General features: G+C 45.9%; 1 protein-coding gene across 5 annotated transcripts in view; it reads right to left on the bottom strand.

Moving 5' to 3' along the window:
* Positions 1-17877, bottom strand: part of COL4A6 (collagen type IV alpha 6 chain) — a 282926-nt gene that overhangs the window by 7963 nt on the left and 257086 nt on the right. For all 5 annotated transcript variants that reach the window (XM_073798855.1, XM_033849132.2, XM_033849133.2 and 2 more), the window contains 12 exons: positions 17389-17610; positions 16848-17009; positions 15041-15211; positions 14176-14319; positions 13603-13728; positions 12984-13165; positions 10975-11038; positions 10377-10451; positions 9751-9858; positions 9550-9657; positions 8897-8968; positions 8451-8576 (listed from right to left, as the gene is read on the bottom strand). In XM_073798855.1, the coding sequence (XP_073654956.1) occupies positions 8451-8576; positions 8897-8968; positions 9550-9657; positions 9751-9858; positions 10377-10451; positions 10975-11038; positions 12984-13165; positions 13603-13728; positions 14176-14319; positions 15041-15211; positions 16848-17009; positions 17389-17610 (1560 nt within the window). The remainder of the gene's footprint in view (positions 1-8450; positions 8577-8896; positions 8969-9549; positions 9658-9750; positions 9859-10376; positions 10452-10974; positions 11039-12983; positions 13166-13602; positions 13729-14175; positions 14320-15040; positions 15212-16847; positions 17010-17388; positions 17611-17877) is intronic.

Raw genomic sequence — 17877 nt, 5'->3', positions numbered from 1 at the left:
ACGTATACAAATGTAGAAATCTATTTTATTCTTGTAACATGGAAGAAATGTATTTATTACTTTGGTATATTCTAAAAGACAGTCAAATGAAGGGGAATAGATTTGAATTGGTTGACAAACTGTTTTGGTGGTTGAGATTCTTGTTTGTGACAAGAAAATCCCAAAATATGATGTTGAATTTTATTTTTCTGACAAGAGAAGCTGAAAATATTAATGTTGAATTTCTCATATTTCGCTAAGAAATAGTATATCCATGATAATTTGTAAAGAAAGATGGCAGATTGGTTAACTTGGGTGTCTTTAGCAGCTCATTGATTAATTGAATACTGAGGAAATATAAAGGAGGAAAAAATAAATTTAAAGAAAAGTTTCCACTTATTAGAAGTCTAGAAAAGAAACAAAGGAAAAACAAAAAGCAAAACTAGTTGCAAAACCACTTGGTGCTACTTTTAGCATTGTCAGTTAGGTCTTGATGAATCGTTGAAGTATTTTTCTTTTTCACAAAGGTAGAAATCTGAAATGAAAGACATTGTATTTTTGTCCTGAAAATATAACTTCATATATCTATACATATATATGTGCTGACATTATGCAAAACCAATAAACAAGACACCAAATATAGTAGAGTAGGTGTGGACAGCACATGGATTGTAAAAATGTCTGTTTCCATGGCAATATTTGGAGCCTCCTTCTCTTTTCACCTGTTTCTTGATTTTATAATTACACCAATATATCATTAAACCTACAATAAAGGTACTACTGACCTCAAGTAGTTAAAAAACAAAAAAGCTCAAGTATTTCTTTAAGAATGAGACACTTTTTTAAATTTTGGAATTTTATTTTTTTTTTATGCAGCAGATTCTTATTAGTCATCAAGTCTATACACATCAGTGTATACATGTCAATCCCAACCTCCCAATTCATCATACACCCCCCACCCCCCTGCCGCTTACCCCCTTGGTGTCCATACGTTTCTTCTCTGCATTTCTGTCTCAATTTCTGCCCTGCAAACCGGTTCATCTGTACCATTTATCTAGATTCCACATGTATGCATTAATATACGATATTTATTTTTCTCTTTCTGACTTACTTCACTCTGTATGACAGTCTCTAAATCCATCCACGTCTCAACAAATGACCCAATATCGTTTCTTTTTATGGCTGAGTAATATTCCATTGTATATATGTACCACATCTTCTTGATCCATTTGTCTGTCGATGGGCATTTAGGTTGCTTCCATGACCTGGCTAATGCAAACAGTGCTGCAATGAACATTGGGGTACATGTGTCTTTCTGAATTATGGTTTCCTCTGGGTATATGCCCAGTAGTGGGATTGCTGGATCATATGGTAATTCTATTTTTAGTTTTTAAAGGAACCTCCATACTGTTCTCCATAGTGGTTGTATCAATTTACATTCCCACAAACAGTGCAAGAGGTTTCCCTTTTCTCCACACCTTCTTCAGCATTTGTTAATGGTAGATTTTCTGATGATAACCATTCTAACTGGTGTGAGGTGGTACCTCATTGTAGTTTTGATTTGCATTTCTCTAATAATTAGTGATGTTGAGCAGCTTTTCGTGTGCTTCTTGGCCATCTGTATCTCTTCTTTGGAGAAATGTCTATTTAGGTCTTCTGCCCATTTTTGGATTGGGTTGCTTGCTTTTTTAATATTGAGCTGCATGAGCTGTTTATAATTTTGCTGCATGAGCTGTTATAATTTTGGAGATTAATCCTTTGTCCATTGATTCGTTTGCAAATATTTTCTCCCATTCTGAGGATTGTCTTTTCGTCTTGTTTATGGTTTCCTTCGCAGTGCAAAAGCTTTGAAGTTTCATTAGGTCCCATTTGTTTATTTTTGTTTTTATTTCCATTACTCTAGGAGTTGGATCAAAAAAGATCTTGCTGTGATTTATGTCAAAGAGTGTTCTTCCTATGTTTTCCTCTAAGAGTTTTATAGTGTCTGGTCTTACATTCAGGTCTCAAATCCATTTTGAGTTTATTTTTGTGTGTGGTGTTAGGGAGTGTTCCAATTTCAGTCTTTTATATGTAGCTGTCCAGTTTTCCCAGCACCACTTATTGAAGAGACTGTCTTTTCTCCATTGTATATCCTTGCCTCCTTTGTCATAGATTAGTTGACCATAGGTGCGTGGGTTTATCTCTGGGCTTTCTATCTTGTTCCACTGATCTATGTTTCTGTTTTTGTGCCAGTACCATATTGTCTTGATTACTGTAGCTTTGTAGTATAGACTGAAGTCAGGGAGTCTGATTCCTCCAGCTCTGTTTTTTTCCCTCAAGACTGCTTTGGCTATTCGGGGTCTTTTGTGTCTCCATACAAATTTTAAGTTTTGTTCTAGTTCCGTAAAAAATGCCATTGATAATTTGATAGGGATTGCATTGAATCTGTAGATTGCTTTGGGTAGTATAGTCATTTTCACAATCTTGATTCTTCCAATCCAAGAACATGGTATATCTCTCCATCTGTTGGTATCATCTTTAATTTCTTTCATCAGTGTCTTATAATTCTCTGAATACAGGTCTTTTGTCTCCCTAGGTAGGTTTATTCCTAGGTATTTTATTCTTTTTGTTGCAATGGTAAATGGGAGTGTTTCCTCAATTTCTCCTTCAGAATTTTCATCCTTAGTTTATAGGAATGCAAGAGATTTGTGTGCATTAATTTTGTATCCTGAAACTTTACCAAATTCATTGATTAGCTCTAGTAGTTTTCTGGTGGCATCTTTAGGATTCTCTATGTATAGTATCATGTCATCTGCAAACAGTGACAGTTTTACTTCTTCTTTTCCAATTTGTATTCCTTTTTCTTCTCTGATTGCAGTTGCTAGGACTTCCAAAACTATGTTGAATAATAGTGGTGAGAGTGGACATCCTTGTCTTGTTGCTGAACTTAAAGGAAATGCTTTCAGTTTTTCACCATTGAGAATGATGTTTGCTCTGGGTTTGTCATATATGGCCTTTATTATGCTGAGGTAGGTTCCCTCTATGCACACTTTCTGGAGAGTTTTTATCATAAGTGGGTGTTGAATTTTTTTCTTTTTCTGTACGTGGGCCTCTCACTGCTGTGGCCTCTCCCGTTGCGGAGCACAGGCTCCGGATGCGCAGGCTCAGTGGCCATGGCTCACAAGCCTAGCCACTCCATGGCATGTGGGATCTTCCCGGACCGGGGCATGAACCCATGTCCCCTGCATCAGCAAGCGGACTCCCAACCACTGCGCCACCAGGGAAGCCTGGGTGTTGAATTTTGTCAAAAGCTTTTTCTGCATCTATTGAGATGATCATACGGTTTTTATTCTTCAATTTGTTAATATGGTGTATCACATGGATTGATTTGCATATATTGAAGAATCCTTGCATCCCTGGGATAAATCCCACTTGATCATGGTGTATGATCCTTTTAATGTGTTGTTGGATTCTGTTTGCTTGTATTTTATTGAGGATTTTTGCATTTATATTCATCAATGATATTGGTCTGTAATTTTTTTTGTGTAGTATCTTTGTCTGATTTTGGTATCAGGGTGATGGTAGCCTCATAGAATGAGTTTGGGAGTGTTCCTTCCTCTGCAATTTTTTGAAAGAGTTTGAGAAGGATGGGTGTTAGCTCTTCTCTAAATGTTTGATAGAATTCACCTGTGAAGCCATCTGGTCCTGGACTTTGGTTTGTTGGAAGATTTTTAATCACAGTTTCAATTTCATTACTTGTGATTGGTCTGCTCATGGATTCTATTTGTTCCTGGTTCAGTCTCGGAAGGTTATACATTTCTAAGAATTTGTCCATTTCTTCCAGGTTGTCCATTTTATTGGCATACAGTTGCTGGTAGTAGTCTCTCAGGATGCTTTGCATTTCTGCGGTGTCTGTTGTAACTTCTCCTTTTTCCTTTCTAATTTTATTGATTTGAGTCCTCTCCCTCTTTTTCTTGATGAGTCTGGCTAATGGTTTATCAATTTTGTTTATCTTCTCAAAGAACCAGCTTTTAGTTTTATTGATCTTTGCTACTGTTTTCTTTGTTTCTATTTCATTTATTTCTGCTCTGATCTTTATGATTTCTTTCCTTCTGCTAACTTTGGGTTTTGTTTATTCTTCTTTCTCTAGCTCTTTCAGGTGTAAGGTTAGATTGTTTACTTGAGATTTTTCTTGTTTCTTGAGGTAGACTTGTATAGCTATAAACTTCCCTCTTAGAACTGCTTTTGCTGCATCCCATAGGTTTTGGATCATCATGTTTTCATTGTCATTTGTCTCTAGGTATTTTCTGATTTCCTCTTTGATTTCTTCAGTGATCTCTTGGTTATTTAGTAACGTATTGTTTAGCCTCCATGTGTTTGTGTCTTTTACGTTTTCTTCCCTGTAATTGATTTCTCATCTCATAGCATTGTGGTCAGAAAAGATGCTTGATATGATTTCAATTTTCTTAAATTTACTGAGGCTTGCTTTGTGACCCAAGATGTGATCTATCCTGGAGAATGTTCCATGCGCACTTGAGAAGAAAGTGTAATGTGCTGTTTTTGGATGGAATGTTCTATAAATATCAATTAAATCTATCTGGTCTATTGTGTCATTTAAAGCTTTTGTTTCCTTATTTATTTTCATTTTGGACGATCTGTCCATTGGTGTAAATGAGGTGTTAAAGTCCCCCACTATTATTGTGTTACAGTCGATTTCCTGTTTTATAGCTGTTAGCAGTTGCCTTATGTATTGAGGTGCTCCTATGTTGGGTGCATATATATTTATAATTGTTATATCTTCTTCTTGGATTGATCCCTTGATCATTATGTAGTGTCCTTCCTTGTCTCTTGTAACATTCTTTATTTTAAAGTCTATTTTATCTGATATGAGTGTTGTTACTCCAGCTTTCTTTTGATTTCCATTTGCATGGAATATCTTTTTCCATCCCCTCACTTTCAGTGTGTATGTGTCCCTAGGTCTGAAGTGGGTCTCTTGTAGACAGCATATATATGGGTCTTGTTTTTGTATCCATTCAGCAAGGCTGTGTCTTTTGGTTGGTGCATTTAATCCATTCACGTTTAAGGTTATTATCGATATGTAAGTTCCTATGACCATTTTCTTAATTGTTTTGGGTTTGTTTTTGTAGGTCCTTTTCTTCTCTTGTGTTTCCCACTTAGAGAAGTTCCTTTAGCATTTGTTGTAGAGCTGGTTTGGTGGTGCTGAATTCTCTTAGCTTTTGCTTGTCTGTAAAGCTTTTGATTTCTCCATCAAATCTGAATGAGATTCTTGCTGGGTAGAGTTATTTTAGTTGTAGTTTCTTCCCTTCCATCACTTTAAGTATATCATGCCACTCCCTTCTGGCTTGTAGAGTTTCTGCTGAGAAATCAGCTGTTAACCTCATGGGAGTTCCCTTGTATGTTATTTGTAGCTTTTCCCTTGCTGCTTTCAATAATTTTTCTTTGTCTTTAATTTTTCCCAATGTGATTACTATGTGTCTCGGCATGTTTCTCCTTGGGTTTATCCTGTGTGGGACTCTCTGCGCTTCCTGGACTTGGGTGGCTATTTCCTTTCCCATGTTAGGGAAGTTTTCGATTATAATCTCTTCAAGTATTTTCTCTGGTCCTTTCTCTCTCTCTTCTCCTTCGGGACCCCTATAATGTGAATGTTGTTGTGTTTAATGTTGTCCCAGAGATCTCTTAGGCTGTCTTCATTTCTTTTCATTCTTTTTTCTTTATTCTGTTCAGCAGCAGTGAATTCCACCATTCTGTCTTCCAGATCACTTATCCGTTCTTCTGCCTCAGTTAGTCTGCTCTTGATTCCTTCTAGTGTAGTTTTCATTTCAGTTATTGTATTGTTCATCTCTGTTTGTTTGTTCTTTAATTCTTCTAAGTCTTTGTTAAATATTTCTTGCATCTTCTCGTTCTTTGCCTCCATTCTTTTTCCGAGATCCTGGATCATCTTCACTATCATTATTCTGAATTCTTTTTCTGGAAGGTTGCCTATCTCCACTTCGTTTAGTTGTTTTTCTGGGATTTTATCTTGTTCCTTCAGCTGGTGCATAGCCCTCTGCATTTTCATCTTGTCTATCTTTCTGTGAATGTGGTTTTTGCTCCACAGGCTGCAGGATTGTAGTTCTTCTTGCTTCTGCTGTCTGCCCTCTGGTGGATGAGGCTATCTAAGAGGTTTGTGCAAGTTTCCTGATGGGAGGGACTGGTGGTGGGTAGAAGGAATGAGACATTGTAAATGATCACATGAAAATGCAAGATGGCATGTTTTCCCAACTCATTCTATTGTCAGAGACCTAAAGAAAAAAAATCTCCAATATATGAATGCAGCCTCTCAATATTTAGTGCAAATACGAAAATGTTTGGCCTAATTTAATGTTATTTAGATGAAGGTATTGTAGGGATGGGGATTGTTCCTAGGAAATTTTCTTGGGGATAAATCTTCATTGTACACTGATTTCTTTAATCAAATCAGAGATTCGGTTCCTGTTGGGGATTTCCTATATTCTTTTTTTTTTTTTTTTTTTTTTTTTGCGGTACGCGGGCCTCTCACTGTTGTGGCCTCTCCCATTGCGGAGCACAGGCTCCGGACGCGCAGGCCCAGCGGCCATGGCTCATGGGCCCAGCCGCTCTGCGGCATGTGGGATCTTCCCGGACCGGGCACGAACCTGCGTCCCCTGCATCGGCAGGCGGACTCTCAACCACTGTGCCACCAGGGAAGCCCCCTATATTCTTTTAAAACAAATTTTTTTAATTAGACATTGAGAAGAACAGAAGAATATTTATAAATCGTATGTTAAAAAATCATCCAGATACAATGAACATCTGTGTTCCAACCGCCCAATTTAAGGAAAAGAAGATAGCGATACCTTTGAATTTCTTTGCATGCCCTTCACAGATTCCACCACCTTCCCTCCCTCCCAGAGGCAACCACTCCTGAAGTTTGTGTTCATCATTCCCTTTTCATCACAGTTTGACCATGCATATTTGTATCCCTAAACAACATATTGGTTGGAGTCATACCAAATATATTCCTGTGCAACTTCCTTTTCTTCCCCCTCTCCATTATGTGCCTGAAATGTATCCACCTTGACATGTGCTGTTTACTGCATTTGTAATTGTGATTTTATTTCCTCAGATAGCCAAAGGCAATGAATAATTTAATGACCAGGAATTCATAGTCAAGGTTTAAAAACAGAACAGGCATCGTGCCTGTGCTTCTACCCAGGACCCTTCTTCTCTATCTCCTGCCAAAGAAGCCACACAACCTCCCTACAGGCTCAGACCCTGTTGGAGGCCTCACTCTGAAGAAGCTGCTGGCTTTCAGAAAAGTACAGGTTGGTCCAGATAAAGGAAAGAGTAAACACAGAGATAGCAGATGCCCCAATATAAAATGCAGCTGGAAATGAATTAATGCATGACTATAGTTCCTGGAAAACCTACACACACATGCACATAAACACATAAAATAATGTGGTGGGACATCAGGCCCCAGAACTATAAGGAACAGAACATTTTGAAAACATGATTTCCCCAGGTAACATGTGATGGTAGAATGGCCAGTGTTTCTTGACCAACTACTATGTGCCATGCACTGTGCTAAGTGATTCCATATACATTACCTCACCCCTCATTGATTCCTCACCAAACCTATGGGGTAGATTCTCTTATTCACCTTTTATGGAAAAGGAAACCCACGTTCCTTTGGGATGGAGGGGCACGTAACTTCCTTGTTCAAGGTCATGTAGCTAGGGAGAGGGAGAGCTGGAATTTGAATCCAGCAGTCTGACTTCAGAGCCCATACTCTTAGCTGTGATACTACACTAAATTCATTTCTTGTTCTACGTTGAGTGGGAGGTATATGCGTCTCCAGAACATTTCTAAGGAGAGTTAATGAATCAGAATTCATTCACACTATTTGAGAAGTGGGGAAATGGGGGCTCAGAAGGGGACTTCAGACTATGTGATGAGTCAGGGGCCGAGATTAAGACGAAACCAGATTTCTAGTAAACCTAGTAAATCCTAATCAAGTGCTTGCTGTGTGCCTGTCCTAGGGAGACATTTATCCTCTTAGATCTGGGCTCCTTCCAGCAGCCACGCTGTCGTTCCAGGGCCCTGGGACTACCAACCGCACTGGACACCAAGGAACTTCTGGTAAACCACTCGCTAAGTGGACAAGCACAGTCCCTCAGGACCATTAAACCCAGGCTGTGGCCAAGTGAGAAAGAGAGGCCCTGAGGTTAATAAGGGAGAGTGGGAGGGAACCTGGAGGCTGGGGGGGGTGGGACTCACTGAACTGCTCTCTGACACTCCTTCCCAGGAAAGCCCTAAGTGTAGCCTACCCTCTTTTTGTCGGTGGTCAGTTCCACTGGTTTCTGAGATTCCCAGAGATGCAAAGACATGCACTGCTCATCCCTGTAAGCCACATGGCCCTAAAGAAACCCCAACCCTGGCTGCCCAGCCAAGCCTGACTTGGGCTCACTTACCCCTGCTACCTTTTGGTCCTCTCACGCCTGGATTTCCTGGGGCTCCAATGCCAATTCCTGGAGAACCTTTTTCTCCTTTGGGACCAGGCAGGCCAGCTGGCCCAGGCACACCGGTTATACTAGGTCCTAGGAGGAGATGCAGAGAGATGTGGGGACAGAAGTCAGTGGGGTGAGACCTTTGTGCCTATAGCTCACTTGCAGGGGGCCTGCTTGACAGACACCAGAGGCTGAGGATTGAAATGACAGGAAGGAGAGCTCGTTCGGGTAGAAGGACGAACCCCATCCTCCTTCTTCCCCACATCAAGGCATCCCAAATTGGGGGCTGGCAAGGAGACCTAGGAGTCTGAGGATATGGGATACACCACAGTCAAGAACTCAAGGCCAGCCTCTGTCAGGCTTCCGGAAGAGCAAGTGCTCTCCTCTATGCCTTTGAGGGTCTTGCTTACCTGGAGTTCCATGGGTTCCCTTGGTTCCTGGCAGCCCATTCAGTCCATGTAAACCAGGAAGTCCAGGGAAACCTGAGGGGAGAGAATATCAGAAATGGCTCCAGCAGCTCTGAATCATGAAGGGTCAGCAAAAGGTCCTGCCCCCAGGGACACTGCAAAGTCCTCATTTCAAAGGTCATGGTCTCTCTTGAGGCATTATTTAATGCCCTAAGGGAGACTGGACCACACCTAGTCTCCACCCTCCACCCTAAGTCTTCCTGCCTTTTATTAGAGACCATATAGCTTAAGAGCAGGGTGCTAGATAATGAGGTATCTTCAAGAAGAAATCAGAGTGGCAATGCCAAGACCTTGAGTTGCCAGCTCCCGGAGACTTGCTGCCCAATCTCTAAGTCAGGAAAAGGCTACATATACCAGGGCAACAACCTTCCTTCCCAACTCTGCTCTCCATGGATCCCATGTTCTCCTCTTCCCATTCACGTTTGCACTCCTTTCTTCTTCTTCTTCCTCCTTTCCTGTTATCCCTCATGAAACCCAGTCAATGACTCCCCTGGATACGGCTTAATCCCAGCTAGGGTCTCCTAAGAAAAAGTAGTTGCCATCCTTTTTTTGAGGAAAGGACCCTTTTCCCCACTGCCTACTCCCAACTCTCATACCTTTGGTTCCTATTAGGCCAGGGGGGCCCAGGGGCCCAGCTGCCCCTGGGTGGCCTGAAGAACCTGGAAGTCCTGGATTTCCTCTCATGCCTGCAACCCCGGGGAGTCCTAAAAGTGAAAACAAGGCAGAAGTTCAGAAGGGGTTGTGACCTGAAGCTGACCTGAACTTTTTCAGAGTAAAGTTGTCATGTGGCATGGTACCTGGGGAGGCAGGAAGGCCAACATCTCCAGAAATACCAACTTTCCCATCTTCACCTTTGTTTCCTGGGAAACCCACATCACCAACTGGTCCATCTTTTCCTTTCACACCTACAAAATCAAGAAAAATGCTGAGGAGTGATCAGGCCACAGTTCAGGCAGTATGTTCCTCCACGGGAGAGGGGGAGCAGGAAGGTGAAGCCATTTTGAGTTGCCATGGGAGCTGGATCCAACAAAGATACTCTGAAAGGGATTGTGACAGCTGTCTTCATATTTGAAAGATGCTTCCCAATTGAAAAGTAAGTAAACTTGTTCTGAGTGTTCCCAGCAGTAGGAGCAATGGGTGGAAATGTTCACGAAGTATTTAGTTTAACTAAAAACTAAGGGGGTGGACACCATTATCTTAAAGGTCTTAGAGACTTATCCCGTAAGTCTGTGAGTCTTGAAGGAAAAGTAGGTTGGTTTGCTTGGGAAAACTGTTGACTGCCTCTAAGTGGATACATGTCAGGTAGGAATTTTTCTGCACTGCATAGAAGTTGCAGAAGTTGGTGTTGGCCTCCAAAATTCCTTCCGATCCTCAGTTTTGAGGAGTTTGTGAGACATGGGAGACAAAAGTGCAGCAGCCTTACCTTTGAAACCAGGCTCCCCAGGTTGTCCCTTGGGTCCTGGGCTACCAGAAATTCCAAGTGTCTGGCCTTGATCTCCTGGGGATATCAAGACATTGTTCAAGTGGTCAGGAGAAGCTACAGCTCAATTTGCAGCACATAGATCTTTTGAGGGAAAAAAAATCATAACCAGAGAGGCTCCTTGACACAGTTACCCACCGGGTAAAAGGTTATGCTTTTATGCCCCAATGAAGGGCTGGGATACTTCCAGACAATTGGCATGAAATGCTGCTACATGCAGCATATCTCCATTGGGAAACACATCACTAGGCTCAGTATGGGCAGAGAAGATGAGAGGAGGGGCCCTAAAACATCACCAGAAGAGGAGACTGTCTAGAGCTGAGGTTCTCCTCTGCTGCTGAGTCTGGAAGGCAGCTGGGTCAAACCACTGTTTGTCGCATATCTTTGAGGAACAAAGACTGCAAAGGGGGTTCAGCCGAAGGGGCAATGTAAATCGATTCCTTTTCCTCGAAACACAATGTCTCCCCCAGGGAGAGCCCTGGGCCTGTTAGAAATCCACCTTGCTCTGGAAAAATGCATTAAAGGGGAAAATGCTCCTTACCTTTTAAACCTGGGAGACCAGATGCTCCTGGGAGCCCAGGAGCTCCACTGAGACCCTGTGAACCCTTCAAAGCAAGACGGGAGTCAGTATTTCTGCCCAGCGCTCAGGGCCTCCCACCCTCTCTTCCCCCTCCCTTCCCTGAGCCACTGCTGGAGAGATGTCCATCGAGTGGTCTGTGGCAGGGGCAAACAGGTGGGGGGCATCCTGCAGAGGGGAAGGTGATGAACAAGGGGGCGGAAATGCGTATTTACGGGTTATAGGGGAAGGATTCGATCTGCAGAGTAATCCTGGTCTTGTCATTCATAACTTCCCAATGCCTATCAAAACTGGTACCTTGGGAAATCAAGGTGTGAATGTTCTAGCAAGTCTCTTAGAAAATACGAAACTTAACAGTCAGGCCAGGCATTTGATCTGCTCTACATACAGTTGGCTATCACTGCCCATGCCAAAGCTCTGGAGCCATTATGCACGAGAACAAGTGTGACCTCACTAACGTGGGGCTAGCTCTCTGCCGCAGGTTTCACAAGGAACAGAGTCTTTCTGCCACCAGGTAGTGGGCCGTATGCATACAGGTACTGGAGTCTGAATTTGGTCTAATATTTCCGTGATTTTCACAAGAAAAACTGCCTTCACTGGCTAATGTCCAACACACTATCTGAGTCTGGGAAATGGGCGTGTCAGCTGCCATTGGTACAATTCTTTCCCTGGCATCTGGTATGGTTTTGATTCATTTGAGATGTACCCAGTAAGGACATACGCTACCTACTGCCTTGGGTAGGAGTCCAACTTGGGTCACTCTGGTCACTGGACCACGACCCAGGACACCCCCTGCATTCACCTGGCCTCTTCTGTGTATTGCCATATCTACTCATTCTGAGCCTCTGCTCATGCTGGACCCCTCCCAGAACGCTGTCCCACTTTGATTCTATCCTTCCTAGTGTGTAAGTAGCAGGTTGAGAATTGTTTATTTTGCAATTGCTTCAGGGGTGTGTGTGTGTGTGTGTGTGTGTGTGTGTGTGTGTGTGTGTGTGTGTGTGTGTGTGTCTGTGGTGTTTTCTCTCCACAAGCTGGATTGACGCTTCTAAAGGACAGGGACTTTGTCTGCAGGGAACACAGGTGTCCTGTGATACAGTTTATTTAGTCCCTTCAATACTACTACTATTATTGCTACTATTTACTCAGAGCCTACCATGTGCCAAATACAACGTAACTGCTTTACACACATCAGCTCACTTAACCCTCACTATGGTCTGAAGAAGGTTTGGAAATTATTCCCATTTTTAACAGATGAGAAAAGCGAGGCTCCGGCAAGTTAAGCGATACGCACAAAATCACAGAGCTAATGAGTGATGGAGCTGAGATTCAAGCCTACGTCTTCTCATTGCTAAGCCTACTCTACCACCCAAACTTTTAAGAACACAGAGAAACTGGTTTTGAGTCTTTGTTGTCTCCACAAGAGGCAACAACTGGCAAAGACCTTTCCGAAACCAAAACATCAAATAGTCTGTACCGAATTCTTCTGCTGTCCCAAACTCAACGTGGGATGCTGGCGGTGGGATGCAGACCAAAAAGCATGCAAGGCGGTTCTTGTTCTCAAGTCCTAACAGTCTCATCGAGGAAATCAGACCCACACAGAACCAACTAGGATAAGTGTAAGCAGTGAGAAGTGTAGGGTGCCAGCAGGGTGGGAGCTCAGGGACTCCTGGAGGGGCGGGTGCCTGGGCTGGGGCCTGAAGGATAGGCGGGTAGTCAGCAATTTTGAGGAGGACGCTCTGCCACGTGGGGGAAGATAGGTGAACAAGGGCCCCGGAAGGAAGAGGGGATGTTTGGGGAAGGGTGAGAAGACCTGGCAGACTCAAGGAGGGGCCTTGTCTGGGGTGAGCTGGGGGAGGGAGCTGGGCAAGAGGGCTGGGAAGTGGGCTGGGATCAGAAAGGTGGGCAATAGGAACACATCCCCCTGCTATGGAGGCGATTCCCTGGTGGGGAGATAAAGAGGTGGGCAGACTCACACTTTCTCCTGGTATTCCTGGGAAACCTGTGATTCCAGGGGACCCCTTCAGGCCGGGTAAGCCCCGTAGTCCTGCGGAGCCAGGGGAGCCTGGTCTCCCACTAAGTCCCTTGATGAGGCTGGGGAAGCCAGGAGCTCCAGGCAAGCCTGGTGGCCCAGGGCTGCCAGCCTCTCCTTTGTCACCTGGGAAAGAGGCAAAAGTCTTGGGGAAAGACTCTAGGCAAGAGAAAGTCTTCTCCCCAAGGTGCACGTGCCCTGGGTCACAGGCGGCCAAAGCGCAAGCTTGGGGACAGTTAGCTTAGGGGGAGGAGTGGGGATAGAGGGAGGTGCCTCACTGGGAAAGCCACTCAGTGCCCATCCCCACTGTCTGCCAGGCCCTTCCAGGGATACAGCCGCCCGTGGTTCAAAAACGGAGTTCCACGGTGGCAATGAAAATTGGCAGGCTCACAGTACAGGCCCCCCTCAGGCCCAGGGAAGGCAGCCTCCGTGGATCCCCAGCTGCCACCCATACTGCTGCTCTGGGGGTTCTTGTTCTGTGGGGCCTTTTCTCAGGAAAGAAGTTGAATTTGGTCATAAAAACTGTCTCGGGCATTTCTCCTGTCCATTCCCTGCCCCAGCACCTCTGGGCCCAGGAAATCCGATGGATCCAGGTGAGCCCTGAGAGCCTTTGTCTCCTGTGAAGTGCAGGTTCAGCACTGGAAGTCTGGGGCTGGGTACTCCGACTGGCCCCGGGTCGCCTCTGTCTCCTGCAGGGATGGAGATCATGAGAGCCGTGTGAGCGGGAGCTTAGACACGAGGTCAGGCACGGGCTGACCGCTCATATCAGCTCTTCCCGCCCCACCCCAGGCCCCCTTTCTGGGCTCTTCCACCTTCTTCCCCGCCCCTGTTTCCCAAACTTTGCATTAATGTGCACGCCCTCTCCCTCCTTTGACAAGCTCAAGGCCCACCTGCAACTTTAGACCCTACTCAAAACCCTTCTCCGTTGAGCATCGGGAATGTGTGTCCAGGCTTCTAACGCGCAGTAGTAACTCAGAGTGATTAGGTCTTTTGGTTTAAAAGGACTTCATTCAGAAACCTCAAATATTATTATCTAACACAGGGTTGGTATAAGCCACAGGAATGACAAAGTTGATAAACAAGATGTGCCTTGGGAAGCATGGGTGGCAATTCCAGAATTCGATTCCCCAGCTCACCTTTTTCACCAGGGCTACCAGCCTGTCCAGATGGTCCAACTCTTCCCATCGACCCAGGAATTCCCTTTAATCCACTTGCACCAGGAATACCAGGGAGACCTGGAATCCCTGGAAAACCTATCAGTCCAACAGACCCCTTCTCACCTGTTGAGAAACAAGAACTTCTATTATTATCCCTGTTTGACATATAAGAAAATGGAAGCTCAGAGACGTTAATTAACTCACCCAAAGTCACACAGCTAGGAAGCTGCAGAGAAGGGATTCAAACCCAAGCTTCTCTAACCCCAAAGCTCAAGCTCTTAGTCAATACATGTTATGCTACTTCCCTGAAGAGGGACAATGTACTAAGCACCAGAAAGGAAAGAAGAGGTGGGAACCTCTCTTATGATTTGCCAAGTTAGAGCTCATGTTTGGCACAGGAGGAATAAAAAAAGCCTATGGCCAGGAGGCAGGGAGATGAGCTCTAGCCTGGTGCTGTTGCTAACCAGTTGTGTGACCTTGGACCAGTCACTTTCCCCCCCTGCCCAACCTCTGATGTCTAGCAGGACAGTCACAGGAATTGAGAGCTATCAGGCTCTATGGTAGAAGTTGTGCAAATGAGTAACCTTGGTGTGGCTGTTCTTGTCTTGGGCTCCCTGCCCATGCTATTCAGCCCAGTGATCCACCCAGCAGGCAGGGAAGGCGAATCACCTTGGGTGGGGTTCCTCCTTTAGCACTAGCCTTGTCCAACTATCTTGCCAAAAAAGCCCTGCCCACCTCCCTCCCCATTCCCCTCTCCCAGGCAGGGAGGAGGGAGGGTGCGAGCTGGGCAGCATGGCAGCTCCTTTTTGGCCCCCATTGGTGCCTTCCTGATACCTTCACTTACCCTTCGGACCTGGCAGGCCTGGCAGTCCAGTGGCCCCTGGCAAGCCGGAGTTCCCCAGGAAGCCAATTAGCCCTGGAGATCCCGGAAGGCCTTTCAGCCCAGGCAGGCCTCTCTTTCCAGCTGATGCAGGGGGACCTATATCGCCTCTTGGACCTTTCTTTCCAGGATGTCCTGAATCAGTACAGGAGAGAACACAGGACAGCTGTCAAGTGAGACTGTCCAGACCTGGGCCGCTGCCCATTCCCATGGCTTCTGGTTGGTTGGCTTGTTGGCGTTTATAAACTGCCCTTTAACAATGGCTTAGGCAGGCTGCTAACAGGCAGAGTTCTTAGCTGGCTGAAGCATTAGCGCCTACCACCCAGGGCGCCCTGCCAATGGCGACTTCTTTCAACATGGCACTGTAGACGGCGGCGGGGGGGGGGGGGAGCAAACCCCTTCTGATGATAACTCTCCCCCCTTCATGAATGTGGTTCACACTTTAGCCTCTGAATGGAGCTCTGGGAAGCCAGGGTGGCAACTGGACTCTAGTTTCCTGGTACTTCCAGTTTGAATCACTCCACAATGGCTGTTTCCTGAGCCAATTGGTGAAGTAGAGGTTAAAGCCAAGCCATTGTTTCAGCCTCCCAGGGAGCCATGGATACAGGGCTGCCCTTTTAATCCCTCATGCAAGCAGTTAAGTCAGCCAGTTCCTTGGCATTAGGGTTGAAAGACCCCCTAGTGCCAAGTACTGTAGAAATCCCCAAGGCCCATCTGGTATCCTAGGTATTCTGAAACTTCTTTCACCAGGCTTTAAGTTGCTCAATGGGATTAAGCTCCTGAGCTGCTGCCAAAGTGGAATGTTCAGGTACAAAGCAAGGAAATTAAAAAACCAAAGGATTAAATGAGTGACGACAGAGGTATTTGGGCCCCCAAGGACCTAAATGAATGGCTGACTTGGCCTTCCATGGATTGAAAAGCATCAAGTAGCTGCGAGCCCCAGGATTCTAATGGGAGGCTGTGAAGGGGATTCCACAACAAGGGAAGGAAATTCAATGGGGGCCAACCCCACAGCATGAGTTCAGGGACCCCTGGCCTTGCCAGGTTATAGTGTATAGTAAGATAATTCCCCAAGAGGCCAAGCTAGTGGGAGTGTTAGTCTGTGAGCTTGTGTGCTGTTTTCTCACCTGGACAGCCTATGTGAAGACCCCAGAAACACAGAAGGACAAAGGGGATAAAAAAGATATTAGTGGCTCTGTAAAAACTCAACTTCAGTCACGTGGCTGGGAGTCGGGGCGGACAGCAGGGTGAAGAGGGGGGTGTGAGAAAAAGGCAAGCTGCAGACGGTAGGCTGGAACCAGGGGGCGTCAGGCCCCGCTGTGGAGTGAAAGACACTCTGGCCCTGGGTCCTCAGAGGCCTGCTGGCCCGAGAGGCAGGCTGCCAGCACGGTGGTCACCCTCTCCGCCTGAGCTCCTCGCCCGGCCCCAGTGAGGGCGGTGGAGAGGGGCGAGGCCCACCTGCACAAGGAGGGCAGGAAGGCAGGAGGGAGGCTGAGGCCTGAAAAGGGGGACGGAGGCCATAGGGGAGGGGCGGGGAATGAGCATACTGTGGGGTCACATTTTGGAGGCTAAACTGCAGCGATCGGTTTGGCTTGGCACTGCGAGGGCGACTTGAGAGGTTAGGAAAGTCAGTCTCCTTGTCAACTCTGACCCTGTCACACTGCTGCTACTGCCCCTCAGGGCACCGGGTTGCGGTGGGGGTGGGGGTGGGGCGGAGGGGAGGGCTTAGCTTAAGTCTGTCAAGATGGGGCTCCTCCTCCGAAGGACCTACCTGAAGTGCCTGGAAAGCCTGGTGCTCCTGGGAGCCCGGGTTTGCCCTTGATGCCGAATAGACCATCAGATCCCCGGGGGCCTGGCTGTCCTGCGCGGCCTGGTATTCCAGGGCTGCCCCGATCACCTTTGGGGCCCAGCAAGCCCGACTTCCCAAGCAAACCTAAGGAAAGGAAGGGCCAGACAATTACAGCCTGGACTGACAGCAGGGACCGATTACCAAACCAACTTCCAGCGGAAGAGCCTGCCCAGGATGTACCCCACGGGCCACTGTCTTGTCAGCTCAAGCCTTGTGGCTCATCACAGGCTCTGCAAGAAATCTGACTATGGATTATAGATACTTCTGGAATTACTAAGACAGGAGAATGGACGCAGGTGATTTAAGAAAAAGTTCCACAAAGGGAAGGACAGAACAGAATGACTTTTCATTTCAAGCCCCTAATTAATCCATCACCCCAGAGTCACGCAGGTATTCATGCAAGTATAGCAGTTACTGAAAGGTTTTCTGTAGACTGTCAGATAAGTGGGGCAAAGAGAGTCACCCTTGGGTCCTGTAAGGCCAGAGTCTCCAGGAAATCCTCTGTCTCCTGGCAGTCCCTGTAGGCCTTGCTTCCCAGGAGCACCATTTTCAGCACCAATGATGTCACCAGGGGCTCCCTTGGGACCTGGGAAGCCGGGACTGCCAACTTTCCCAGGCAAGCCATCTTTTCCAGGGAGCCCAGGAAACCCAGGCAAGCCCTTCTCTCCACGAGGTCCAGGAAATCCTAAGTGTAAAGAGGCAAAAATAAAAGGCCATGGAGGTTTAGAAGTGATAGGTTTGGGGAGAGGACTCTGACACAGGTTTTTTCCCTACTACAAAAGCTAACATATTAGTAATGTGTGTCGCTTCCCTTAAAGGTCAGGAGTCTCTGGTCCTGGGAAGACTTGCCCAGTGGCAGGGACTGCCCCGTGTGCCCTGGAGGAGGTTCTAGCTCAGCGGGCAGAGCTCAGCAACCCGCTCCTGGGGAGCCTACAGTGGCCAAAGAGCACAG

The sequence above is a fragment of the Tursiops truncatus genome, chromosome X, assembly GCF_011762595.2.
Source record: "Tursiops truncatus isolate mTurTru1 chromosome X, mTurTru1.mat.Y, whole genome shotgun sequence".
In the NCBI taxonomy this organism is placed as follows: domain Eukaryota; kingdom Metazoa; phylum Chordata; class Mammalia; order Artiodactyla; family Delphinidae; genus Tursiops; species Tursiops truncatus.
Note: the sequence above shows the minus strand (reverse complement) of the source record. Positions and strands in the feature narration are given on the sequence as shown.